This window comes from Plectrocnemia conspersa, unplaced genomic scaffold (genome assembly GCF_051122295.1).
Source record: "Plectrocnemia conspersa isolate PC_06_02 unplaced genomic scaffold, ASM5112229v1 ptg000001l, whole genome shotgun sequence".
NCBI classification, from domain to species: Eukaryota; Metazoa; Arthropoda; class Insecta; order Trichoptera; family Polycentropodidae; genus Plectrocnemia; species Plectrocnemia conspersa.
In genome coordinates this window covers 14,460,167-14,487,539 of record NW_028277165.1, presented here as the reverse complement: position 1 = coordinate 14,487,539, position 27,373 = coordinate 14,460,167, and the positions used below count along the sequence as shown (strand labels likewise).

At 29.2% G+C, this 27,373-nt stretch overlaps 1 protein-coding gene across 2 annotated transcripts in view; it reads right to left on the bottom strand.

Moving 5' to 3' along the window:
- Gfrl (Glial cell line-derived neurotrophic family receptor-like) overlaps positions 1-21,450 on the bottom strand; it is a 221,967-nt gene extending 200,517 nt beyond the window's left edge. For both annotated transcript variants that reach the window (XM_088186464.1, XM_088186475.1), the window contains exon 1: positions 20,912-21,450. In XM_088186464.1, coding sequence (XP_088042590.1) covers positions 20,912-21,302 — 391 coding nt within the window. In that variant the 5' untranslated portion in view covers positions 21,303-21,450. The remainder of the gene's footprint in view (positions 1-20,911) is intronic.
- Positions 21,451-27,373: the final 5,923 nt, after the last annotated feature.

Below are 27,373 nucleotides of genomic sequence, written 5' to 3'. Positions count from 1 at the left end.
AACGTGTCTACTTTTTATTTAGTGCATATAAAGCAGAATTTAACAGGTGTATATGAAGCACCAAATAAAGCATACATATTACACTTACATGAAATAACTTTGCGGTTTTCTTTGTGGTTACCGGAAACTATAAATTAATTACTTTTTAAAAAATTTTAATTGCGCCTATAGATAAACAACCATCATATACTCAATAAAATGTAAATTGGTACAAAAATTCAGGCCGTTGTCCCAATTATTATTAAGACTTAAAATATATAGAATTGAAACTTCAATAAGCTTTTACACTCAGACTCAATTTTGTATTAATAAAAATACGCTATTATTAAAAACAGGCCCCAGATTCAATCAAATTAAATATATAGCCGTCTCCAATTTACAGACTGAAAAGTCCGATTGTTAATATATACTTATAAGTATTTATTATGGGTCATTTATAAATTAACATTTATGAAGAAAGTATATAATTGTTACAGATTATTTTTGTTGTGCCATTTGAAATACTGACACTGCTAGGGGCCTAATAAATTTAAAATTATTATAATACATTTTTAAATTCGCAAATTATGGTTTTTAAGTCAAATATATTTTATGGTGTGTTAAAAATACTATAAATATGTAAAAATAACAAAAACCAGCGCATATTGAAAATGTTTTTATTAATTAAGATACAAAATAATTAATCGTTTGTTAATTTAAAATAGCAATTAATATTATCCGGTATAACAGCGTCAGACAAATTATTATTGTTATTTGTATTACAAAGTATAGGTTATCAAGCATTTATTTTGAAACAAATCAAACCATAGAATAATTATTATTTTAGAAAAAAGTCGATATTATTTTTATTAGTTGACAATAAACAGTTTTTAAAAAATGGATAAAATGTGTAGTGTATTTTTATTATGAGTGTTACTATTAAAGTATTAAGATATTGCAAAAGATTTTCTAAAAAAAAAACAATATACTTAGCATGTTTTACCACATTTTTATGTTTTTTTATTAAACACGTGTGTTCATCATTCAACATCCTCGTATTTTATTGTATACGTTTTACAACATTATATTCCAGAGAAATTCGATTATACGCGAGCGTGCTACAACACACAAAAAATCCACGATAAGATTCTTTTCTTTCATTTTTTAAAAGAAAAATTAATTCTCTGTGTTTAGGTTCAGTCTGTTTTTCAAGGTTGTGTGTGAACACGTTTTTTTCTGAAATTCAACCAGTAACTCCGTGTTTTCTGTCATCCGCCCCCGGTGATAATAAATTGAATTCGGCTTAAGGAGAACAAGAGGAAAAAATAATAAGATGTTGTTCGTAAAAGGAATAATAAATAGAACGCTGGTGGTAAATATGCAAAGGAGTGATGGATACGCGGAAAGCCGAAAAATGCGGATGCGATGTTGTAGGCATCTCGGGCGTTTCCTTCGCCGGAAATGCGTGCAGTGTGGAAAAGGAACATCCGGTGCCGAAAAATTCATCGCCCCGTATGTGGGCGAGCACTTGCTTTCTTACATATAGTATATATACTAATATCAGGTATGGAAAATAGCCGGCACGCGTGCCAAACATAGCGCAAGGAGAATTCGGCCGACACGCCAATGAATAAATTTCGTTTAATTCTTAACGTTTTCGGCACGCAAATATATAAACCTTTTTTGTCGAGTATTTTTTTATAAAGTTAATACTAATTTTAAGCTGATTCAATTAAACTTATACCTTTTAATTACTCATTTCATTTTAATTAAAATGGTATCTCAAATAAAATATAGGGTCACGCAAAAGCAACATGTTTTGAAATAAATATAGGTCAAGTTTTTAAGAATTGTTATTCTCCTAATTAAGAAAAATTAGTTAATTTTTAGATATACGTGCAATTTATAAGCCACACTTAAAGTAGTTTTAGCTAGTATTTTATTGTATTAATATATAAGTATCGTACTTATTGATTTTAAAGAAATCGCAGTAATATTGTTCAGTTTAAAGAAAGCGACAGTGCTATTCAGTTGCGTGTTTACACTTGTCGTTATTAGACTGTTTTATTAATATTATATTATCAATTTATAAATGCCGAAAAAACGCAATTTTGGTAAAGGTTAAAGGACGGATATAATTGTATTCCATTCGCAAAAACGACATCAGTTAACAAATTAATTATTCACAGCACGCTGTTAATAAAACGGTTAAAAATCTCAGTGAATATGTACATACAAATCTAGACCAGAAACTGTTTAACAAATATTAAGTTAACAAATGTCAATTAACTAAGACATCCAACATATGTCTTTAGTGCTAACTGGTAAAATGTTTCATGACAAAGCGGGACAGAAAGAGGCAATTACATGTTACTTAATGTTTGCATATATTTAATTAAGCTATGGCTTTAAAAAATAACTGGACACTTTAAGGTTCAGCAATATTCATTTGGTCATTGATATAAGCTTAAGCCAACACTAGTTTGTATAATAGAATATACGGAATATTATTTACGACTAATATTGGTCAAAATAAAAATATATATATTATAGTTATAATCACGGTATTTTTCTTACAAAGTGTTAGTTGTTAGTTACCTATAAATTTTGAGTGTGCCAGTAAGTGTTTGGTTATATGAATAATATATCACGGATATTCTAACAAAATTACTATTGACTTTCTAGGATCAAATATTAAAAGACAAACAGCGGTGATTTGGCAATTAAAGGTATGCATGCCAAAGTTAATTAAACATATTACAATGCTAGTAATAATGAGAAATCTCGTATTAGTGTAAACAAAAAGTTACATTTTACCCATTATATATTATCGTTTACAGTTAATTTTTAGAAGCGATGATAGATCTAATAACATTTACGTATGGCAAATAATTAAAATATGACATATTGCGACAATTTTGAAGAAGACGAAGAGATGTCAATCTACACGTTTAATCCTCTACAGTAACTTCCGTCAATTTTGTTCTTCGGTTGTCGTTTAAATTTAATTTATGGATTATATTAGTAGTAATAATGTGTTCAATGTTTAACTCTTGATAATGTCTTATTGTTTTTAATTATTTTTCAGAAGCAATGATGGAACAATTTGATAACCTATAAGGCTACAACGTAGAAGTGGTATATATAAACAAAGAGTGAATCTTCTCATGTTGAAGTCATTGTCAGCAAGTATTATCTTTTTATAAAGAACATACTACATAAGTTTAATGTAACTGAATATCTTGAATTTGGCTATTCCTAAAGAGGACTGATGACACAGAACAAGAATTGATTAAAAACTATGATACATACATATTTTGCCACATCGGAATTAAAAATAAGCCTTAGATATTTTGCTTGTCAATTATTCCAGGTATGTAATCACATATTTATAAGCACTGTAAATTGTCGTCTATTAGATAACTACACATATTTATATTGCGAGTCGTCACTCGGAACGGGACGATCTAGGTGAATTTTTCTTGCTGCAATAATTGTTTTAATTTATTTTGCTGTAACCAAGCTTCTTTAGCTAAATAACCGACTGTATCACAATCATTGTCACGCGATCGTCGTTAAAGATATTATCCCCAAATATCAATAGATAAAAAAATACATTTTATTATCATTTATACGGTTTGATTGACATTAACCTCAATCTTTGTACGTACTAAGTATATATATATATATTAGATGTTCACGTTTAAAAAGTACCTAGTTCAGTAAAATTTAACGTATATGTGAATTAAATCAGAAGCAATGATAATGTTTATATATTATAAAAGGAAAAACTCACTTTTCGGCCTCGGAGCCCGTCGAAAGTAATTTAAAATTTGAAGATTTCATTACGACGATTGTTTTATGGTTGTTATCTAGTTTAATCAATGTATTCTTATAATCCTTACTCACATGTATATATTTCATTTTCATAGTTATAACATACCTAGTTAATTTGCAATCCGATTATTCATATTCAGTTAAATCGAACAACACACATAATGAATTAATGAAAACTATTGTCGCGTAGCAAAATTTTATTTATAAATAATAATTATTTAAAACTGTTGTCACGTTGATGTCGGACATCTTATTTTATATTTAACTGCTTGATTTTCATTGGTCAAAACAACTAAAGGTATTACCGGCGGCTCGAAAATCAATCGGAGCAAATTTAATTTTTATTTTTATTATTATAATTAAATATATTTTCTTTGTTTACGTGTATTATTATACTTTGTTCATACAAAGCGATACGATTTACAGAGTAGAGAATTGAACGGAGAATGTTTTATTTTAAGTTATGCGCGTCCGGAAGCGACCGCTTAGAACAATTATATTATAGAAGATAGATAAATAGATACGATTAAATTTAAAAATAAAAATTAATATTTTCGCTTAATGGAATAAGGCATTAGAAAGACCAAGGTGTTAACACTTTTAGTATAGAATCAGTAACTCTTGAAAGCCAGGAATTTCTGGGAATTAATCTTCCGGTTGTCTTGACACAAAATCTTTAATACCCAGGTATTTTATGTTTGACCTCTATTTGATGCAGTTTCATTGCTCACTTCTAAGAGGTTGAGACAAGAATTGTCTGAAAGTTGTAAAAATATTGCTTCAGTTTTTTCATTTAAAAAATACTTAAAAGATTTATGTAACTTAATTGCAAAACGTTTTGAAATGTATCGAAAATAAAAGGGTTGACATTTTATAGAAATATTTTCTCAATATTTATTTTAATAAAATTAATTTGATACATATACTTCATAATTTATTTATTTATTTATTTGAATGGTGATCACCCTATATTTTACAATATTTTTTCGTGGTCTAATGTAGCATAGCGACTCGTGTTTTAGAAAACATTTTTTACCTATACCGCGTTGTATATATTGCCAATTTATTTGCGAGAGTAGAAAGAAATTCGCGAAGCGTGAAATCAGCATAAAATATGTTTACAAAAGACAAAGCTCGACGGTGTTCTTCGGCGACAGCCGAGACGTGTCTTTGACGAAAGCCGTCAAGTTCTTCAGCCAGTTGACATTCTTTTATATATGGTCGTCCATGCGAGAGACACATTCCGCCGAAATGTTAACCCTTCAACAAAACGTGACCCAAAAAACGATGACTTCCACCGCCGAAAAACACCGAGATTCTTTTGTCTCGGAAGCCCTTTAAGAATGTATTAAAATTAATTTTAATAGAATTTCTTATCGCAGACAAACGTGAAATATGTCTAGCTTTTCTTTTGTGTGCCCGTCGTACCTATGTATCGATATTGTATTGTATCCGCTGGCGTTTGAAATAAAATATAATATAACCCTGTCAGTGACACATCGGCGTTACACTAAAATCAAACTGCCTGAACGTCAGCGATATGCTGTAAAATATCAACATAATATTGAATAACATATAAAGCTAATAATAACCTATTGGGAGTAAATCAAATATTTTTTTACAATTTATTTTATATTTAACTCTTATTAACTTATTCCACTAAAGCATTTTGATTATTAAACAGTTTACATTTTTTTAAATATATTTTGCAATTTATTTTTTAGTTGGTATTATATATTATATTATATTAATAGTCCTGGAAGTGGAAAACTAGTAAAAATAGACGATGATGTCCTGTCTGCAGAAATAGAAGCAAATCCTACACAAACTATTTATCAGATGGCATTAGAAACTAAACCATTCCGATTCAATTGTATAGAAGATTGGGTTTCACACGAATTAAGCGAGAAAAACAAGTGGGTATTAGCATATTTCCAGAACTTCTGGTACTTGAAGCTGTGTTGCTATATCTCGAAGATTGAACGTAGATGAGAAATGAGTAGTGTCCGACAACAATCGTCGCAGAAGACAATGGTTATACGAAGTCAAGTAGCAAAGCCTACCTCGAAGGCCGAACCACTGCAAAAAAATATTTTCTGTGTATGATTGCAACGGGAGTATACATTACGAAACTCATAAACCTGGGCAAATAACATTCTGATCAGTTCGATCATTTGCACGAGAGAGTAAAAAAAAGGCCTGCAATTCTCAAGAGAAGTCAAATAGTTCTACAACACGACAATGCGCGTCCCCATATGGCGAAATTGAGGAACTTGAAAGTTTTATCTCATCCATTATTTTTTTCAGACCTTGCTGCTTCCGACTACCATTTATTTTGATCGATACAACACTTTCTAGACGGAAAAAAATAAACTATTGAGATGTGAGTATATATATAGATATTTTTGCACAGATGTAAGGTTATCTTTAAAAAAAGGCTAATAATTCAATTTATTTTCAATAAATGCCTCTACCTACATTGACGTGTGACAGTTCGTATTAAAATAGGTAACCTTTAAAATTCATGCTTCAAGCACCACAATAATAAAAGGTCCCCGTTTTTTTCACTTTCTTTATATATATATTCTACATGCTTTATTATTTTTTCTAGTTTCACACTTATTGAAAAATCTAGAAAGATTATGTAAACGTAGTGTGAAATAAACAAAACATTTGTATATTTTTTTATCAATGAAAAATTTTCAGTTCATCTTATTTTAAATATTGATGTAATGTAAAAAAAAAATTTAGTATTTAATCAAAACAGACAATATGTGTTGTATGAGCCACATAAAAACATACTCATACTACTCTATATACATATGTAAGGCGATGCTTGATCTTGCTATAAAATGCTAGAAAAGCTGGGTAAACTTAATTTGTAACATTAATTAAAATTATAATTATTTCTAATTTACATTTCTTAGACTTTTTTCAATTAAAACTATTTTTTACTCGATTGGTAACAATAGCATATTTACATTCAGCCTTAGTCACATATGTGTTGTGAAATACGCTCGGTTAGGTAGAAAGCACTTATTAAAATTGCCGCATCAGCCGTGAGAAAAAGACTTGTCGCATATACGCGTGAAAGCGCTTTCAACAAATGTACAATTAATCTTTACGATTCACTGACAAGAGCATTTAATGTCAAGCATAACAAGTCGAATACAGAAACTTCAATGTTGACAAAAAATCTATCTGATTAAATTTCAGTGGCTTAGCGATTCTTACAATAAATCTAATTAAACCATAGTAACCTTTAATTTAAAAAAACATATTTCTCTATAAATTAATTTATTGCGGTGGCTTTGCAGTATTTTTATATCAATGAATAAAAACAACGATTTTTTCAGTATGATCCATTACATTATATATTATGTAAGCCCTGAGAAGAAAGCAAATAAAAATAAAAAAAATTATCTATTTGCCAGAACTTAACTTACGACTCTGGATTATCAGTGTATTTTTTTGGTAAAATATTATTTTTTTAACTTTGATATGCAAATACAAAACAGCGCACGCTGGAATTCTTATCCTATTACCATACAGATCGCCACGAATTGAGAATTTAATATTTTACTGTTTGATGACATCTAGAAATGCATCTCTGCACGATGATGTTTAACATTGATGTTTTATATTTTTCCTTCTTTATATTCTCTTATTGCTTGTAGAGCGCTCTGCCCCGTAAAGCAGACGGGATGTAAAACAAGGAATAATAAAAAAGACACACGGCCAAGATGCCCGTTGTTTTCTTTAGAATTTTCATATAAAACGACATCAATTTCGGGACGAAGCATTTTCTCCACCTCTTGGGCACCACTCCACTCCACTCGCAACTACGTCCCGCTCGAATTTTAAAGCAAACACACCGCGGCCCAAAAGATGTAGTAGCTTTTTTAATTAAAAACGTAAAATATTAAGCGAACATTAAAATAAAAGTGTCTCGGCTTGTATGTATAATATGTGAGCTCTAGAAATTATTAACCTGCTATTAAGAAAGACGCTTTCATTCTAGCACACCTTTGAGATTTAATATATATTGTATATTAATATTTAAGTGAAAAGTTTTTTTAAACAAACACGTTTTAAATAGTTGCTTATCACCTCTGAGACCTCTGACATTCTATGAATTAAACTTTTTTAAAACTCAATATTATATGCTGATGACTTATGTTTCAGAGTACTCACAAAAATACGAATTCAACGTCCTCACACATGGAGTCGCTGTGAAAGTGATCGATCGACAAACTTCGAACATTTGCAAAGGTACAATTTTACATTTGTATGACCACTATGAATATGTTTTTTTATTGTGAGACTCCTGTTAGCCCAACGCATTACAATAACTACTAAGTAATTAATGAAACATCAGACTCAAATTAATGTTTTCATATCATTGACATCTAATTTATTAATTAAAAACGATTATTACAGATTCAAAACTAGTTTATTTTAATTAGTTATAACCATATTGCAAAGTGAAATTAGAAAAATCTATGATGATCGTTTAAAATTATAAATATTTATTAAATACTAATTTTGATCTCTCAGACACGAAAAGAATAAAATCCACCAGGGTTCATATGAGATTTTACACCCCGATATTTCAGTTATTAATCATCATTAAAATACAATTCATTGCATTTTTATCATAGTCTGTGTTCAATAAAGCACTATTTAAATTAGCTAATGGATGGTGTCAGCAATCCGTCAATAATCAGCGACATCTCTAGGGAGTCGCGATTGCGTCCCTTGTACAGCTTATATAATATATAGATATCTAAAATGATCACACGTTTTCTATGCATCACTAGTTTGTCACATATATACAGTATTTGTTCAAACGCTATAATCGTCTGTATTAAGACATTAAGACATAGTAATATTTGTAAACAACTTTACCTGTTGATATCTGTTTTATTTGTTTGCAAATGTAAATTAAATAGTAGAATATTTCTAGATCTTATCTAGTCTTTGAAATCGTTTTATTTTATTGAGTTAGATATCATACTATATTGAACTTTACTTCAGTTTTTGCCTCTACTGTTTATAACTCAAACCAAAAACAAATAGTGTGTCTTTATAGTATTTATATAATCTCATTAGTGAATAAATGATATCTGATGACAATTTATTTGTCATAAAAAAGAGTTAGGAAATATATTATTCAATGTTATAATTGGAAATGACGGAATATTATTCGTAGGTCTAATTATCAGGTTATTTTCCAAGAAATAATTCATAATTGAGCCCGAATATTTCATATGAAATTAATAATAATATTCTACTTATTATTATTAAAAATCATTATCAGATATCACGACAATTTCAGTATTATATTATTTTTAATCTAAAAGCTCAATATGGAATCAATCACAGCGTGCACATTCATCCAGATAATATGAAACCCGTGGTCCGATGCGAATTAATTCCAGAATCAATTTCGTCCAACGATAAAAATTGCTTCAAATGAACAATTTCATTTATTCGCTCATCCATACCTAATTGCATCTATCTGAAAAAATAATAATAATACAAAATATCCAATACGCAAAATTTATATTTTAATTGCTACAGATGGCTGAATAGTTAAATATAATTAGTCAATTTTCCATATATTTGTTTATTATGATGTACATATATTGTTTATAATGACTTTTTATCGATAGTAACATTTTTATTCGATATATATATATATATATATATATATATATATATATATATATATATATATATATATATATATACATATTTATTTTTGAAATCTCGTGATTCATCGCGATTTTTTGCTTTCTTGTATTATATATTTCGGCTGTGATTTTCCGGCCATGATCACGAATTATTCGCAACTTTGAGTTGAGTTACGAAAGCAAAAAAATCGAAAAAAAAAAATATTTAATCATACTTTTTGGGCCATTCTGTACTACATGGGAATGAACGTCCTATCTGAAGTTGAAGTTGGCATTTGTCCGCTTTTCGACATGGCAGTTGTGTAACACACGAAAAACGCATATACACCTGCCTCTGTATACTTCAACATACTTTATTTTAAAACGGGCAACTAAATTGGCGTTTTGGCATTTTTTTCGCCAATAGAAACCCGAATTTATGGTGAAAGATCATGCGAACTCGACGTCCTCGTCGAAATCTATCAATTTCTAACGAATGCTTCCGACGTTCGAGTTGTGTTATGTCAAATATTTGCCTTATAACATATTTGAACACAAGTGTATCAACATCATGTCTAAATGATATATATTGTAACTTTTCATGATATTATACATATTATTTAATAAAGTTGCAAATTTGCATAATGTGAAATAATTGCCATAATTTATTTAAATCGATGAAATGTCATATCTTCAAACTAATACTTGTATAAAAATAATTTATTTTATTTTTCATGATAAATAATAATAAAATTTATATTTTACAGTTGATTTTAGTACTGCACAATCACTAATAGATTTTGCAATTTTGAAATACATAATGCATATAATTTTAATTTACTAACAAAAAATATGTTTTTAATAATTTTAATTTACTCTATTTTCAAATAAATGTAAAAAACTCATAACTTATCTATCATAGAATATAATTATTATGCCAATGGTTATTTATATGTACGAAATATTGTTATTACATGTTTGACAATATTTATTATTTTCATTAATTTTCTAATAATATAAAATCATATTCAAAGTATTTTTGTAATTTTTAAAGCATACATAATTTTTACTAAAATCACCGTGACAGGAATCGCCTTTATTTTGTTTTCTAATAGTATAGTAAAAGTTAAAAAGTTCAAACCATTTTTAAAAATCTTAAACACAACTCTATTGTTTGAACATAGAAAACATTAGATTATCTAAATACAATTGGAATTATCGCTTTACACAAAATCTGTTACTATTATACAATATGTCTACATGTTAAAATTAATATCGTGAAAATACATGTATAATAATAACGGATTAATAAAATCACATACACACGCTTGTGTTTTAGCAATATCCATGATCCGGTATATACATATTTATCTGTGCTGTGATATTGTTTTAAATAAAATTGCTATCACACAAAGCATCCTACCTGAATCGAACGGCCTAAATTCAACCTTTTCAAAATTTCACACACGCTTGCATATCGATGGGTACTTATACGGGGCAAATGCCCCCACAACGCCCGGGGCAAAAGCTCCGCACGTCGGTATTATTATATATTTTTCCATTTATTATTTCTTTAGCATGCCCCGCGAGGGCCCACTAGCGAGCAATGAGAACAAATAGGTGCGAGGGCCTCTCATATTGGAAAGCATAAAAATTGATTGATGACGGGCCCCGGGCCGCAGATATATCCGTCCGATTTCCTCTGGACTCCGGATTTCGTAGCCGGATTCCCGGACGTTTATCGCGTAACGCGCTTTTTACGACGCCCCATTCTCGGGGTGCTCCAATTTGGAAAAGTTTCACAAAGTGAAATGTTATGAATGATGGTGCGCCGGCTGCGGCCCTGTCGTTACCACGCACCGCCGCCGTAAACTTGTCAACGGCCGGACACACCAATTTCTGACCCTTGGCCGAATGGATAGATTCGCAACGTAGGATTAATAATTGTCGGTTAGAGGATGAATGTAACCCCACAATTCGTAAAGGTTGTCGATTGAGGTAAACTTTATAGATTGACAACGAAGTGGATATCTTTTAAAGAGGCTAAAAATTAGTGGAGATTGTTTATATTTGCGATTAAAATCTACCCCTGATTTGACAAAATTATTATTTTTAAAAGTATATTTTAAACAGCGATCTTACAGCCAGTCGCTTCGTAGAACGGGGAAATAAGTCTACGCCTTTAAAAAGCGACATTCGCTTGTCCAAGGTCATATTGCATTTTTGGAAACGTTTTGGATGTGGTGATTTATGATATCCGTGACCGTTTCGCCACAAAAGAATTCTCTTTATGACGGAGAATATTTACTGTGAGCTCGTATTCTGTGCGATCCCCCAAATCCTTATTACGCTGTTATGTTGTTTGTCTCCATTGTTAACCCTTTGAAGAGTATCGCCGTACATGTACGGCGGTCGATCATTTACTGTTTTGAGGTCCCCAGATATATTTACATATTTAGTTGGAGAAATAATAAATAAAAAAACATTATAATTATTTAATATTGTTTTAATTTGATTAAATGATTTTTATAGAAAATAATACCAATAAATTAAAGAGTTCGAAATGAATTAACATAGCAAAAAATATTTTATTTTATTTTATAAAAATATATTAAAAGCCTCTATTGATATAAAAAAAACACAAAAGCCGAATAATATATATTAAATATGTAAAATTATACTAGAAATTTTAAAAACATACAAAAATGTAGTGAAATTAATTAAAGCAATAAAACTTTGAAAATCACTGATGTTTTTTATAAAATAATAAAAAATAAATAACAACAAAAATAAATTTACTCCCAGGTGTTACTAACAAATTAACAAATGTTTATAAATTACTACTCAAATAGTTAATAAATGATCGTTTTTGGTCACAGTCATTAACGCGAGTTTAGGGATTGAGACAATGACCCTTTTGAATATGGTCATATGCGTGTGGTCGCTACTATTTTATATGAATATTCCTATTTTTTTAAGTCAAATATGATATATCAGCTATTTTTAGGTACCGAAATTATATAATTTGTGCTTTAGGTAAATAACTGAAAATAATACAATCAAGGAAGCTAATATGATTTTCAAAGACGTAATAAAAATTATTTTATAATTCAAACATTGCTTTAAAAAATGTCAAATAAGTTGATTATAATTAAAGTGATTTAATACACCAGTTAGTATTTTATATAGTAATTTGCTTTAGAGAGTTCCTTTATTTTGATTATTTTTGCTCGTTCAACTAATGTTTTTCAATTATTTAAGTCAATAAAATTTAGGGCTGGCAATAGAAGCAGCGGATAAATAATCTTGTTATTGAACTGGAAGTCCTTGGGAGCGAAATCTAAGCATATTATTTACGCTCCTAATTAAATGTTCAGTCGCTAACAAAAAGGCATTTAATAGCGATTATTCTACACATAAATAAAAATATTTTTAAATCTGTACAAAAGATGTCTCTAATTTTTTTTTTATGTTTCTTATATTTCTTTCCTACGCATCCTGCCAATCACTATATCGACTTTTCAGGATAACTTACACGTTTTCACGATATCATTAATAAAAAGTAAATTAAAAAAAAAAAAATTAGTTTTTTAAAAGTATTTTCAAAATATTCTGTTAGCACTTAATAAATAAGTGAAATTAAAAGAAGCTCTAAAATAAAAACAAAAAAATCCAGCGCACCTATCATACAATAATAAATATAAATTATGTTGTATAATTTAATCAAAGCTAGAGTGTAAAATACTTTTTTACAAGTAAATTAACATTATTATAATATTAAATAGCCGATTAAACCATCTTCGCCGTTTGACTAAATCTGCTGTCAAGACCTCTCACTATCAATGAGGTGGGTGTTTAATACCATTTCTAATCCAACCTAAAAGTTAGAAATAGTAGTTATTGTGCCTAGACACAAAGGTTCAAATATCAACACTGCCCGTATTAAATTGCGTTAGTTAGTTAATATTGTTCACTGGATTGATTTATAACTTGCTTAATGAATTTAGTTTTATCTACTTTTGAAATTGTTATTAAATTACATATAAATATTTAAATAGAAACAATAAAAATTTAACTTTAACTTTTTTACGTACTGGTAAAAGTTAATATTCATAAGTAAAAGCTTAACGGCTTTATCGCTTTAAGATACTTATAAGCAGTAAAGTTTTAATACCCGTCTTTGGCCATGCTCACAAATTTGCGAACTCCATAAAAATCATTTAAGAAAAGTGGTTATTTTATTAGGTCTAACCGGAAAAATATTTTCCCTCAAGAATTTCCTCTTTATTCGCCTTAGCTCGAAAGCCAATGAGATAATTCGTAATTTAATATTTTTTCCGGCTCCAAACACCGAAGGCATTCGTTCGGACAAGAACGCTGTCAGATAAATATTTATGAAGTCAAAAAATTGAGATAAATGGCGTTGATATAAATCGTACACAAGTTCCTCTCGGCTCGTTTTTGAATCCGCAAAGCAATATGCTGATTTAATATGTACAATGCGCGTATCGTGTCCCTTTAGGATTCATTCAAATCTGTGATTCTCAATGCAATTGAACCTGACGCTCCTGTCATCAAAAATAAATACGAGACATATTTTTGGATTATTAAAATATGATCTATTTTAGATTATTTACTGAGCAACTTCAGTGTTCAAACTATTCATTTTAAGTTTTATTCAATTACCTTTTAATGTTTTATGTAACTATCACAATAGAAGATTGGTATAAGTTACTGATTATTGACCTGAAAGAATTCGAATCCCATATGAATTTACTTAAATTGCTACGTTCAATTGCATATGTGTTCTATAATATATTAAACGTCTACATGTTATCTTAATTATAAGAATAAATGTATTCTAACTAAAACTTTTTTATTTTAGTTGAATCTATGGTTCACTGAGAAGCATATTTGATATTAAAATAAAAAACTGTGGCGAAATCCAAAAAGAGCCACAAAATATTTTAAAGCACCCCCGGGATGACTTTTACGCCTCCGTTGAGAAACACTGGTCTGAATTTTTCCTTTCCTTATCCTTATCCCCGGCCCAAGACAGCGCCACGACAGAGGAATCCCTTTTTCTAAGATACGCATTTTTTTATATATTTTTCGCGAGCCATAAATTACACTTTTTCTCAACCCTTCATAAATATTTTCCGCGGTTGGGAAACGTATCAAGATAATAAGCACCCCAGCGTTTGATAAATTTCTCCCAGGCAATTCGTTATTACGTTCGATATTTAATTATGAAATTTTAATTGGGGGCGTTTTTCTTTGAGGGGGTTGCAAATTGATTTTTACGCGTGCTTAGGGGTCGAGTCAACAAGTTGGCCCTGATTAAGTCCCGAAAGAAGGCTCAGACCCTAGTAAAATCTTTACCCTAGCACGTGTAAGAAGCATATTTACATTCGTGGGACTTAAGTGGAACGACCCTAGGGTGCTGCAACCCGTAATTACTTACGTAAGTAAGTTTATCTGCGTTACGGGGGCAAGGAAAATTTTCCGCTTAAGGAGCAGCGCTTGCACATAACACAAAATTAAGGTACAAGTGTCAGATTACACTCGTATATGAAGCTATATACGTGAACGTTAACACGTAACATAAATGAAATATTAGTATAACTTACAGATATATTTTCTTTGTTGTTAACTGACTGTTTTTATGCCGTTTTAGTTATTTAAATTGTAAACATACAATTTTATTTAGAATGTAACTCTTAATTATGTGACAAATATATTTTACAAATAAAAAACAGTTAAACTAAAAAAGAAAACAGTGAGGTTTAATACTAAAAAAATAGCTGAATAGTTATATTTTAACTATAAATATTATTAAAACTTTTATTTATTAGTTAATTGCAAAAATTACTTGAAAAGAGTGTTGAAAGATTAAAAGATGCTAGACATTATGTTAGAATAATAAAACTAGTTCTAAGCTTATACAATACAATGAAACTGTTCAATGTCAGCTGCGAGGAGCTGGTCCGGTTCGTATCATTTAATTTAAAAAAAATATGTTTTATGCAACGATTATGGGTGGTCCTGACACATAAAAATATATAATAAACGATTTAATAAATTAATACAGGTATCTCTAAAATATTTTAGGTTTAACACAGATTTTTTTATTTCCACGTAACGAACTTCAAAGCGTTCTCTACTGATATAGTAATTTTCATAGCATATGTTTTTTTATCTACGTTAATAAAAAATAAACGAAAAACGGGAACATATTGTGTTAGTTAATAATTCGAAACACATTGATTACCATTCAATTAAAAAATATTCTTGAATCAACTTAAAAATATATATTCGTATTGAGCATCGCAAATAAATGGCGCACATGCCAAATAGGGGCTGAATATTATATATTTCCAGATGTAAGGCCAGATGTAAAATAAAATGTTTAATTTACTCTATTGCAAAAGTATGTTTATAATCTTTGGCGTTTTGCAATATTTAATTTAAAATATTATTAATAATAAACCATACAGAAGGTTTGACTTTAAAGGTTCAAGGATATAAATTATATGATTTATTTTAATTCTTTAAGTAAGGTAATTTGTATGTTTTTAACACTAGTTAAAATTTATTAGTAAAGTCAAAGAAATGATAAATGATACGTTTTAATATTTTAGTGAAAGAAATGATTGAACTAACTGAATACGCGTATCTTTTCCAATGATCGACGCGAACCTATTTATTTAATGGACACTCAAATAGAACGCCTACCTTCGCACACGATCCAATTTGTCTCTTACCTAAAGTTATATTTGAACTTCCTCTCACAATCACAATATATTAAACTGAAAGACAAATTTTACCTACACAATGGACTTCCGGCATAACAACCGTACGTGGTGGTAACGGACGGTCGGTGCACGATTATGCAATCTTTCTACTACACATACACTAACTTATAAATAGAACGGACAGTAGATTGTAGAGACTACAAGTGGTTTATAATTGCAAACGGGTCGGGTTTATAAATGGGCGCGATGACGTCACAAATCCGTGGTGGTAGTAGAGGATGATGTGCCCACGAAATGCACGCGCCAGGTGAGGAGGTCCCACAAAGAGGTCAAATATCGACCGCAAAGCCCGGCCTTTAGCTTTTGCTAATTGCAGACCGATGCAGTCGGCGGTGGTAAATAGAGGGAAAGAGAGAAGGGTATATATAATATATACATACATGTAGAAAAAATGGCAGCAGCAGCAGCGACTGAAACCGATACCGTGTGTTAATGCTTGCATGTCTGGATCGTGTTAAAGCGCCGATTGGTTCATTGGTGTTTTGTTGTCGGAGTTTGAGTGCGCTAAAATAGGCAACAGTTGATAAAAAAAACATCTTGGTTCAAGAATTAAATTATTAAAGTCTAATAACGTTAGCGTTATCTAAAAAGTGTTTGAGAATCAAAACGAACTATACATTAAAACCGATTAAAAAAAAATATTTACAAAAAAAATTCCTATGCTACTATAATTGTATTGCATACTATTTTTATAACATAGTAAGTCAGGTACTGTCAAATTTATTTTTCAGTACATTTTTAGCTGAATTTCTTCAATTACCTCCTCATAAAAATAATATAATTTGGTTAAAAAATACGACAAATTTGAAAAAACATTTACATAGATAAATCTATATAAAATAAATAATTATGTAAATATCAAATTTATTAATTAATGAATTATATTACATGAAGGAAAGTTGCTTGTTTTGTAAACTTATTAAATTTTAAGATTAAAGGAATTGGGCTAATTGTAAAGGTCAACAAATTTTCAATCTTTGTTTTATATCTCATGTCACAGTCCAGAAATAGTAAGCTGGCATTTAAGAGTTCCGTTCACTGAACTTCTATAACTTCTCTTTTGTTAACAGTATCGAAGTTTGTTTGCAAAATTGTAAGATCAACATAAGGGAAACGTAGAAAATTATATTTATTTTATTTTTACACACACATAAATATAGTACTAGAATATACTCACATACATGAAATGAGACGTTAAAGAATAAATCGAGATACCCAACGGTCTATCGAAACGTGTTTCGAATACGTACTTTATTCTTCTAAACCAATCAATATATTCGAGTTCTGTCATAAGAAAGCAAACGTTCGTGTGTGTGTGTTCACACGTCCGCGCATACACATACAAATACATATTTTTTATATAGCATACTGATAGTCTAAAAGTATTCGACCTTAATATTATAGGTGAGTAACGAAAAAAAATGTTTATTAGACTCGAGAGAGTGTTACTTTTATTGTGGGTATTTTACACTATTACGTCAATTATAAATTAGTTATTAATTAGAACGATTTTATTCTACTTATCTGAAAAAAGGTACATATACTCTATTTTTAAATTAAATTAAACATATCTAATTTATATTTATTTGATCTTCAAACGATGCACAACACAATAGATCAAAATGTTTTAAATGAACTCAAATATAATTAAAGTAAACAGCGAATGATTTAGGTAAGATATTTGGAAATATTTTATAAGAAAATTAGATAAAATTTGACTATTTTAAAAAATAATATTTTTTTGAAATAATGACAAAGATAACAACAAATTTTTTATTTACAACGTCAAGCCCGATTTTTTTGTACTTTTTGTACGTAAAAAAACGTACACATACGTACGCGTGGATACGTGCTAATAAATCGAAAAATGGAACGGAGAATTAATTAAAAAAAGGAATAACGGGCGTGTCAATGTCTCCTCGTTGGCAAGTCCCATCCATCTTCATGACAAGGCATTAATAGAATAACACAAGTTAATATGGAGACTGTACAAAGAGCGCTCGCATTGTGTATGCTGAAAAGAGAGGAAAATTTTCTTAGAAAACTCGGAAAGTGCCCCGCAAGAAAATTACTACCGAGCACCCACCTTTGAGGATGTTCGTAACGTTATTATATATCTCATCATAGTTAATTTTCTTATTAGATGTATGAAAAACTTTTTCCTTTCCGCTCTTTTCAACCGGTTGGATCCGTGTTATTTTTTTCACTAGAATTAACAGCAGCACCTAAGTAATTGCTAATGTAATATTCTTTTACTTAACAAAATTATTTATTTACAAACCAAATTTATTTATATATAATAAAAAAATACATTAAATGGTTCAAGATGGTGAATGCGTAATAGATTAAGTTAAAGTTATTTTTAACATACATAAATGAGCTTTTATGCATAAGATAATGAGCTAGATGAGCAGAGAAGATTTTATACAAAAGAATAGTTTATAAATACAAATTACCACTTAATGTTTTTTAAAAAATATTGTGGTCAAAGTCATACTTGTGTCTATCAATCTCTTTGAATCGCTATAAGCGTTCACGAGCGCTCGTGTACTGGCCGCAACTTTCTAGAATACAGGACGCAATTGCGACTTTAATGCACGTTACAACCCGCAATTATTATTGCTAATAATCAACATTTATTTTTATGATTACTACCTAAAATAATAGACTAGTGAGAAAATAACTCCTTACAACAATAATCATGTTTGAGCAGTTTGTAAAAATTTAGGATTATATAGATACAATGTATTTTTTAACTTTCAAGCGCACATAAGTGACAATGAATTAGCTTTAATATGTTTTATAGTAATGCGCAAGATGCAAAACATATAGATAAATTTTTGAGAAAAAGTTTCCTAAAATAAAGCTAATCAAGAAGTACGTAATAGCTTTATTCTCTAATAGTTACCACGTAAAAACAAATTGAATTAGCTATTAATATTATATGTTCCTTTTCTTGTTTACTAATTGCGAAATATAAGTTACTAGGAAAACAATTAGTGTTTGTAGCCATTAAATTGAAATACCCTTTTATTTGTTATTAATTTGCTTTTAAATTAATTATTTTGATAAGCAATGTTATGATTAGGGATTGCAATACCGGTATTAGTACAAAAATCGATCTTCGTACTACTGGTATTACAAAATAAAATAACATAAGTACCGAAAAAATATTTTTTTCTCAAATTCGTACATTTTATTTACTGAAAAAATATATCTCCATAGCTTAGAACTATTGTATATATATATATATATGTAAGGGATCAACCTAAGTACTGTTATCGGCATAGGATATCAATGTATTATATTATGCAATATTTAAGTATTCCCGTATTATATAATATTTACATAAATATTTACAGCTAAAATTTAATTTATGTTACTTTTTACATAAGTATAAATATATTCATGTACTAGATATATAAATATGTTTCGAAAATAAAAATTATTAGTATATTCTAAAATATATAATAAATGTTCAATAATTAAAATAAGATTATAGAAATAAATTACATAGATCTGTTTATAGAAAAGAATATGTCGCATTACAAACAGATGTCAAATTTTCTACGTACTCTTTTCTCGTGGAAAATGGTAACTGACAAAAAATTTCATTAGGATAAATTATGAGTGTTGCTCTAGCCCCTAGTATAAAAATTAGGTAGTCGTCCAGAAATGGCCGATCAAAGACAATGATGTTTTAGATTTATTGTTCCAAAAGAAAAGAGATCTGGTGCCCATATTTTAAAAAATATTTTTTCCGAAAATATAGTAAACGAATGGAAATTAAGAAATAAATAGGACAGAAAGAATTTGTACACTGTCGTCTTATGGATTTTATTATTATTCGTATACAATAAATGATCAGCGTATAAAGTATTTTTAGAAGTACCTGAATGTTAGAAAAATTATTTAAAACTACCCAGAAAATTGTTAATACCCAGCAATATACGTTCCTAAATTGTTCCAAAAACAAAAGCTCTGTTTAGTTAACGAGTAGTTTTTGCTGCTTTAACAAAAGTTTTAAACCCATTCTCTCGCTTGCCTTTTTCCAAGTATAATTTGTTGCAAAATAGATAATGAAACTGAATAATATGTTACCACAAAATTCACTATAAAATGATACTAATATGAACACGATAAAATGACATTCTCACTTGTGAAAAAAATAAAAAGCAAAAAACAGAAATATTTTTACTTTAGAAACAACATGTATTTTCCACGGATACATAAATATGAAAGACTTCAGGTTAATTTAAACTACTTTTAAGTACTCTCCGTTGATTTTCAAACGAGTATGATAAAGAGGATCAGCCTGAGTAAACTTCTTAGATTAAGTATTATTATTATTATTATTATTTAAAAATGGCTTCCCTGCTAACGCGTTTTGTTTATAATCGATTATGTTGCTCTATTTTGAAATTTATATTATATATTTTTTTGTAAATTTCACGCTCTAGAGCGTACAATCCTGCACAATGCATAGCGTACACACGTTGAATAAATAACGTTCATACCTTTGTCGTACATTATGAAAGGCACCACCAAAGGCGGGTAGTGGTAGCGGCATGGCAATATACTAAGAAAACACAAATAATGTCTTACCTGTTTTTCCTGGCGGATCGGTGTTTGCCAACGGCGGAGCAGGTGTGGTTGATGTGGTGACAGGATAAATGGGATCGCAGCATTCCCTTTCGGGAAACTCGCTTCCTCGGCATCCGTTTCTGCAGCACCACAACAGCAACAACAGCAAAAACGACCAACTTTTTCCTGATGACTTGATTCGCGTATGTCGCGAAGCTGCCGCAATATCATCTCCTCCCCTGTCACCTGTCCACCTCGCACATATTATATCCCCGAAGCATAATGTCAAATTCGGCCTAACCAAATCTAATATGTTATCTATGTGATGTTTCGATTTGAAACGATAAGAAGTCGAAGACAGCGATAGGTATGCGATGGAAGACGTGATTGCATGCGTTCTTTTCGGCGACATAACAGTTCACAGGTGTCTTATGGTCTTCTCTTCATTTCCAAGATAAACTCGATCGACGATTATTTAACGTTCACATAATACGAATGAGTCATTATTTATTAAAATACGATTTTTATTTTGATATGTATCACTTTAATTTATGCTTGAGTCTTCCCATGTCGTTTCTTATTTATTTATGATAAAATTTAATCAAACGCGAATATATTTTCATTATTATAACCTGAAATATAAACTTTTGTGTTTTTCTAGAGTTGAGCGTACATGATTATTTTAACCTTTAGCGTTTCTTATAACATTTTTAGGAAGAATGTTGTAAGAAATGTCGGCTTTGTTCTAACCCCACGCATATTTTTCTCATTAACATTTATTTTCTTCCACATTACTGTATCACATTGTTGATTTATTAAAATAAACTCTCACACAAAATTTCAATTCACTTTTGAGTGAAAGAGAATTTTCGTACACGTAATAATAATTTAAAAGATTATTAATTAATATACCTAATAGGCAACTAATATTTAATATTTATCAATATAATAAAACAATAGTATATAGCTAACTACTTTTTACCGTTAGAAAAAAAATGTTATTTAAACCGCAATTGATTCATATTAACTACATATAAATAAAATATTTAAGAATCATAAATTCCAAAGTAATGCGGGGTCATTATCAAGTCAAAAAATGTGGAAACTCCTGATGATGCTGGGGCAATCTTGGCGAAATATAGACTCATTAAAAAAAAAGATAAACGCGAAAAAAACACAAATTTTTAAATATAATATCACGTAAAATATACACAATTTAATAATAATAATAACAGTAACGTGCTGTTTATCGTTTTCAACGATCGAAAATTTGTAACAATACGACAAGCGATCGATTAAAAATGTTTCAGTGTGCTCCTATCTGCAGAGCAGAGAGGGTAATAATATTCAAACTAACGTGTTTTTAACATTAAAACCAATAAAAAAAAGTGCGAATAAAAAATCCTTCCGTGCGCGATGTAAAAAAAAGTGTACTCAAAAAAGTGTGGAAACTCCTGATGATGCTGAGACAATCTTGGTGAAATATAGAGACTCATTCAAAAAAAATATGAACGCGAAAAAAACACGTAAATATTTTTTTTTAAATATAATATCGCGTAAAATATAAACAATTTAATCATTTATATTAATAAAAAGTATATGTTCATAACAGTTAAAATACTTAATTGAACTGCTTAAATACGATACAGTTACGATAATAAGGGTTCATATGATCCAAATAAAAAAATACTATGATTTGATAGGCTTCGCATTGAAGGAGTGAAAGTATTTTGTACTTTTATATTACATTTTTATAGATTTATATATTTTATACTAGCATTTTCCATCAATCAAATATAGTAAATAATGTTACCTATTTCAAATAATGATTAACACTTTTGATTAAAGCCATGAAATTTTCTTACAAATAGACCATAAATATCTACAATATCGGCTATTAAAAAAGATAAAAAAAACTTCGGTGAAAAATGAGAAAAAAACTTGAATGCGTATCGTATGATGGGTTTCGCGTTTGGTGGGTTAAAATATGTCCTTTTTCAATACTTAGTAGACTTCTTATTTTTTATATCTATCTATGTTTCATCAAGATTTGATAGTAAGTACTGCTACCTATTTCAAATAATGTTAAAAACTTTTGATTGAAGCTATGAAATTTTCTTACAAATAGACTTTATCTACAATAGCGGCTATTAAAAAATGTAAATTTCGTAACTCTAGTTTAAAAAATATTGATTGTACATCATATGGCTTTGGGTTTGATAAGCTTCACGTTAAAAGAGTTAAAATAAACATATATATCATACATATATATGTTTTTTTTCATCAAGCATATAAAGTAAATACTGCTACCAATTTCAACTAATGATTGATAAAAAAAACTCAATTTCACCCTACGACTAAACATTTCAAATAATATACAACAAATCTATCAAATTCATACGAAAACGTGCATATATAAACGTTTATACTACCATACAAAAAATATACACATCATAATATAAACGATATTTTCAGCTTATTCGATTTCTTTGATACGCTACGATTCGCTTTGACAATACTTCAAATATTTCCACGCTTTCGCTTTTTGAATTGTTCAATTTTATTTCTTTATTATTATATTTCGCTCGTCTTTTGTATAAAAGTATGCATTTACATATACACTAATACATACAAGTGTATACGTATTTGTATCATCACCCGTTCGACATGAAGTCCATTATACGGCTCACGTGTACTTTTATTCCGTGCCGGATAATAAATTAAAAGGCTATTTGGGAGCCGGGCCATTGTTGGCCGCCAACAATGGACACTCAAATCATTCGGTTTTCATTACAAAAATAGTCTTCTAATGGGGCGTTTCCCACCCCTGAGGGCGAAAAATCGTGCTGCCCTATGCGATTTAGAAGAATTTTATGAATAAAAAAAAACATTTCACGGTTAAAAATATATGTATTATAGTTTATTTAAGTAAGACATAATCACATTTTTCCGTGTATGAAACTCTACCTTCTTTTATATTCACACAATTTTATAATAAAGCCTTTAAGATAAATCTTTTTGAGCTTGTTAGTTGAATCTCCGTAAAAGCGATGGTGTCAAGATAGTGTCGCGATACAAATCTTAACGTGTGTTGGTCGCCTTAGGCGTCTGGTGAAAAGCGCGAAACGAGCTTTTTCCCTGTCTTCACATATTTAGATGAAAATCCAGGATACGATTTTTATTCAATTTTAAATATTTAAATGTCAACGCAAACAATTTCATTAATAAAACATGAAGACACTGAAAGAAAAGTTCAAGAAGAGATTATGTTGAATATTCATTGAGAGTTAAAAACGACGCTGCACGTTAATTGAATGGGGCTGATGTATATATTTTTAATTTAATTTAATTGCGAGCGTTTTAGCTAGCGATTAACACATGAAAACTGCAAGCTTCTTTATGAGTTAAGGGCACATGTCACGAAATGCTATGTGACAATTAAAACATTATCAGTATTTTTAAAACATGTACGTAAGCAGGTTTTCATATTCTATTTTTTTTAAACAACTATTATATTTATCAATATAAGTAAATAAACATTTTTTTGTAGATGCTCGATCAAATCTCAAATTCATTAAAAAAAGAACTGATAGTACGAAATTTTCCATTAACTAATTACTCATAAAATGTATAAAGAGAAAATGTAATAGGTCTCGATTAGCAAGATATTATTTATTTTAATTGGTCAGAAATACAAGGTGTTTTTTTTAATTTAATGATGACAAACTTCTACTTAGACTTAAATCACTGATAATTCCTTCAGTTTAATTGAAAGGGAAAGGTATGTCTTTTTTGTTTTAATTCGTAGCTACTGCAAAGCGACCTTTAATTTCGAGTGTTTTAACTAGCGATTAACACCTCGGAACTGCGAGCTTTCGCCTAAGCCCAAACAAAACTTTCAGTCCGTGAGATAATCGGGAGGGTCCGCCAAGACTAACTCCCTTCAAGGGCGTTTATCTTCATCCGACTTCCAAAACCCACCCCCTGCTCTGACTGTGATAAATATCAGTTTGATCCTTCGAAGACGAACGGGCGCTGTTGATTTGCTCCCCAATTAAAACAAACAATTATATTAGCGATTCGGTCGGAAGCTGAAATCCGATGCTATTGAGCGCAAAACGAAAACAGTAATACACATCTGGTCGGTGATTTATAAGGGTATTGTTCGGTAAGGTCACGCCAATCGAGATTTTATTGTGAAAATCTCGAGGGAGATAATTTTCGTACGTTTTCGATTAGGACATCATAAATATGCATTTAGGTGAGTGGCTTATCCGCAAGTGGCAATGATTCAGATTTATTAGAATCGTTGTTCAAAATATTTAATACTCTTATATACAGGTATTTATTTATAAAATAAAATTTCACGCAAAAATAGATACGGAACAAAACACAGAAAATTATATAAAATGCCCATTAAACAATGTAAAAACTAAATTTAGTTAACCCTTTTACAAATTGTTACACTATGGCAACTAACTTATTTATATTTCTGTTTTGTTGTATTCAATCATAGCACCTAATGTGCTCTGCAGTTCTTGGACAATGGTCTCTATCTGCTTATCTATTTTTGGCGGACAAACCATTGAGCAATTGACGCAATACTTATATTCTGTTGTGACTGTTTTATGTATGTTGTGACTGTTTTATTGCGTACTTAGGAGTATTAATTATGTATTCACAAAATCACAAGTTTTATTATGGATTTAAAGATGAATAATTAATTTTTAATATTTAATTTATTTTTGTGACCAATGAGAGAATATAGTTTTGATTTGGTTTTTAGAATAAGTTTATCTATATGAGATTTCCACGAAATTTGTCTGGAAAATTCCTATACCTCCTATATTTTACTAATTTATAGAATGCATAAGTTTATTTCTTTTTAAGAGAAAACATTACTGCGACGCTTTTCTTGGAATTTATTCTGTTTTGAAGTTTATCTATTGCTCATTGTGGATTTTTATAAGAACATAAAATAGCGAATAAATCCGCGACATAATTTTTGTAAGGTTTAGTTGAGAAACTTGTAAATATTATTAATAGCAAGTGTCCTGAAATTAAACATTGGAGGACTCCGGCAAATAAGGGTCTGGAAATTGACAAATAACTTGCAATTTTAATTTCTACCGTTTAAAAACGACTTTAATAATTTAACTTAAGCTGCTGAAAAATTTAATTAAGTTAATTCAAATATATAATTTAATGTTTGCGTGCCAAAAGCTATCAAAATATGTATTATCTAGTATTTTCAGATCATAAATCTATGTTGTGCAAATAATAATTTACCAGAATCACTATATACTACATACAAATTCATATTAAAAAAATTCACGAGAATTATGGAATATAAAAATTTGCTTTCTCTCAGGGTGTTTTAAGAATAAACTTTTGATAAAAAAGTTTTATTTGTGACTTAATCTTATAATAATAAACTATAGTAAATGCTACAAATCTAGGATAAACTTCTAATATTAAAAGACTCTCTGCATCATTGAAAAGTTGCAGTAATTTATATTTAATTAATTAAAATAATATTGCTTCAGTATTATGCCTCAAAATAAATACAATGTGTATTATTCATCATAGTATATGATTTAATATCTATTCGCTGACTAATACCTAAATATATAACCCATATGAGTCCTGGTATTTTTTGCCATTACATTAAGTGATTATAATATAATAAGGTTTTCCTAGATCCTAATAATCTCAGAAAATAATATTGTAATGAATAAATAAATAAAGCAAGCTAAGATTTTATTAATATAGTATTTTAATAAATAGTTTAAAATTAAAAAATAAATTGACTGATTATGGTCTGTTTTCTCACCGCTATTTTCGTCGGTGTTAATTGCGTTTATTCCGTTGTAACACATTGGACTAAGCTTGTCATAATACAAAGAAATATGAAAAAAAAGAAAACGTCCTTTAGACATCGTTGTTAGGCAACAACAAACATATAGGAAATTTCATAAATTAAATTATACAGACGCAGTGATAGCATCGTGTGTTCTGACAAATGTGTTAAATAGTGAAAAATAGTATTTTATAGTCAATAACCATAATTATAGCAATAGATAATGATAACATAATAAATATACATTAAAAAATATTAGGAATGTATTTAGCTAAAATTATAAGATTGATTCGATAAAACTATTATTTTGATTTAATAAAATTATTATATTAATATTTATAGTTTAAAATGAAAAAAACTTGATTTATAAAATTTTATGTTACAGCAGTAAATATGTATTTTTGCAATAACAAATATTGACAACACGTGATACAATCTATATTAATATAAAAAGTTTTCCATTTCTACTTTATTAATTCATAATAATAATCCAGAACAATATAAAGTAAAATAATAATAGTAAAATTGATGATATTTAAACACGAATCCCTATAGAAACTACAGATATATTTTTTTGTAATCAATGTGCAATTTTACATAAAAATAATAATAAAAATTCACTA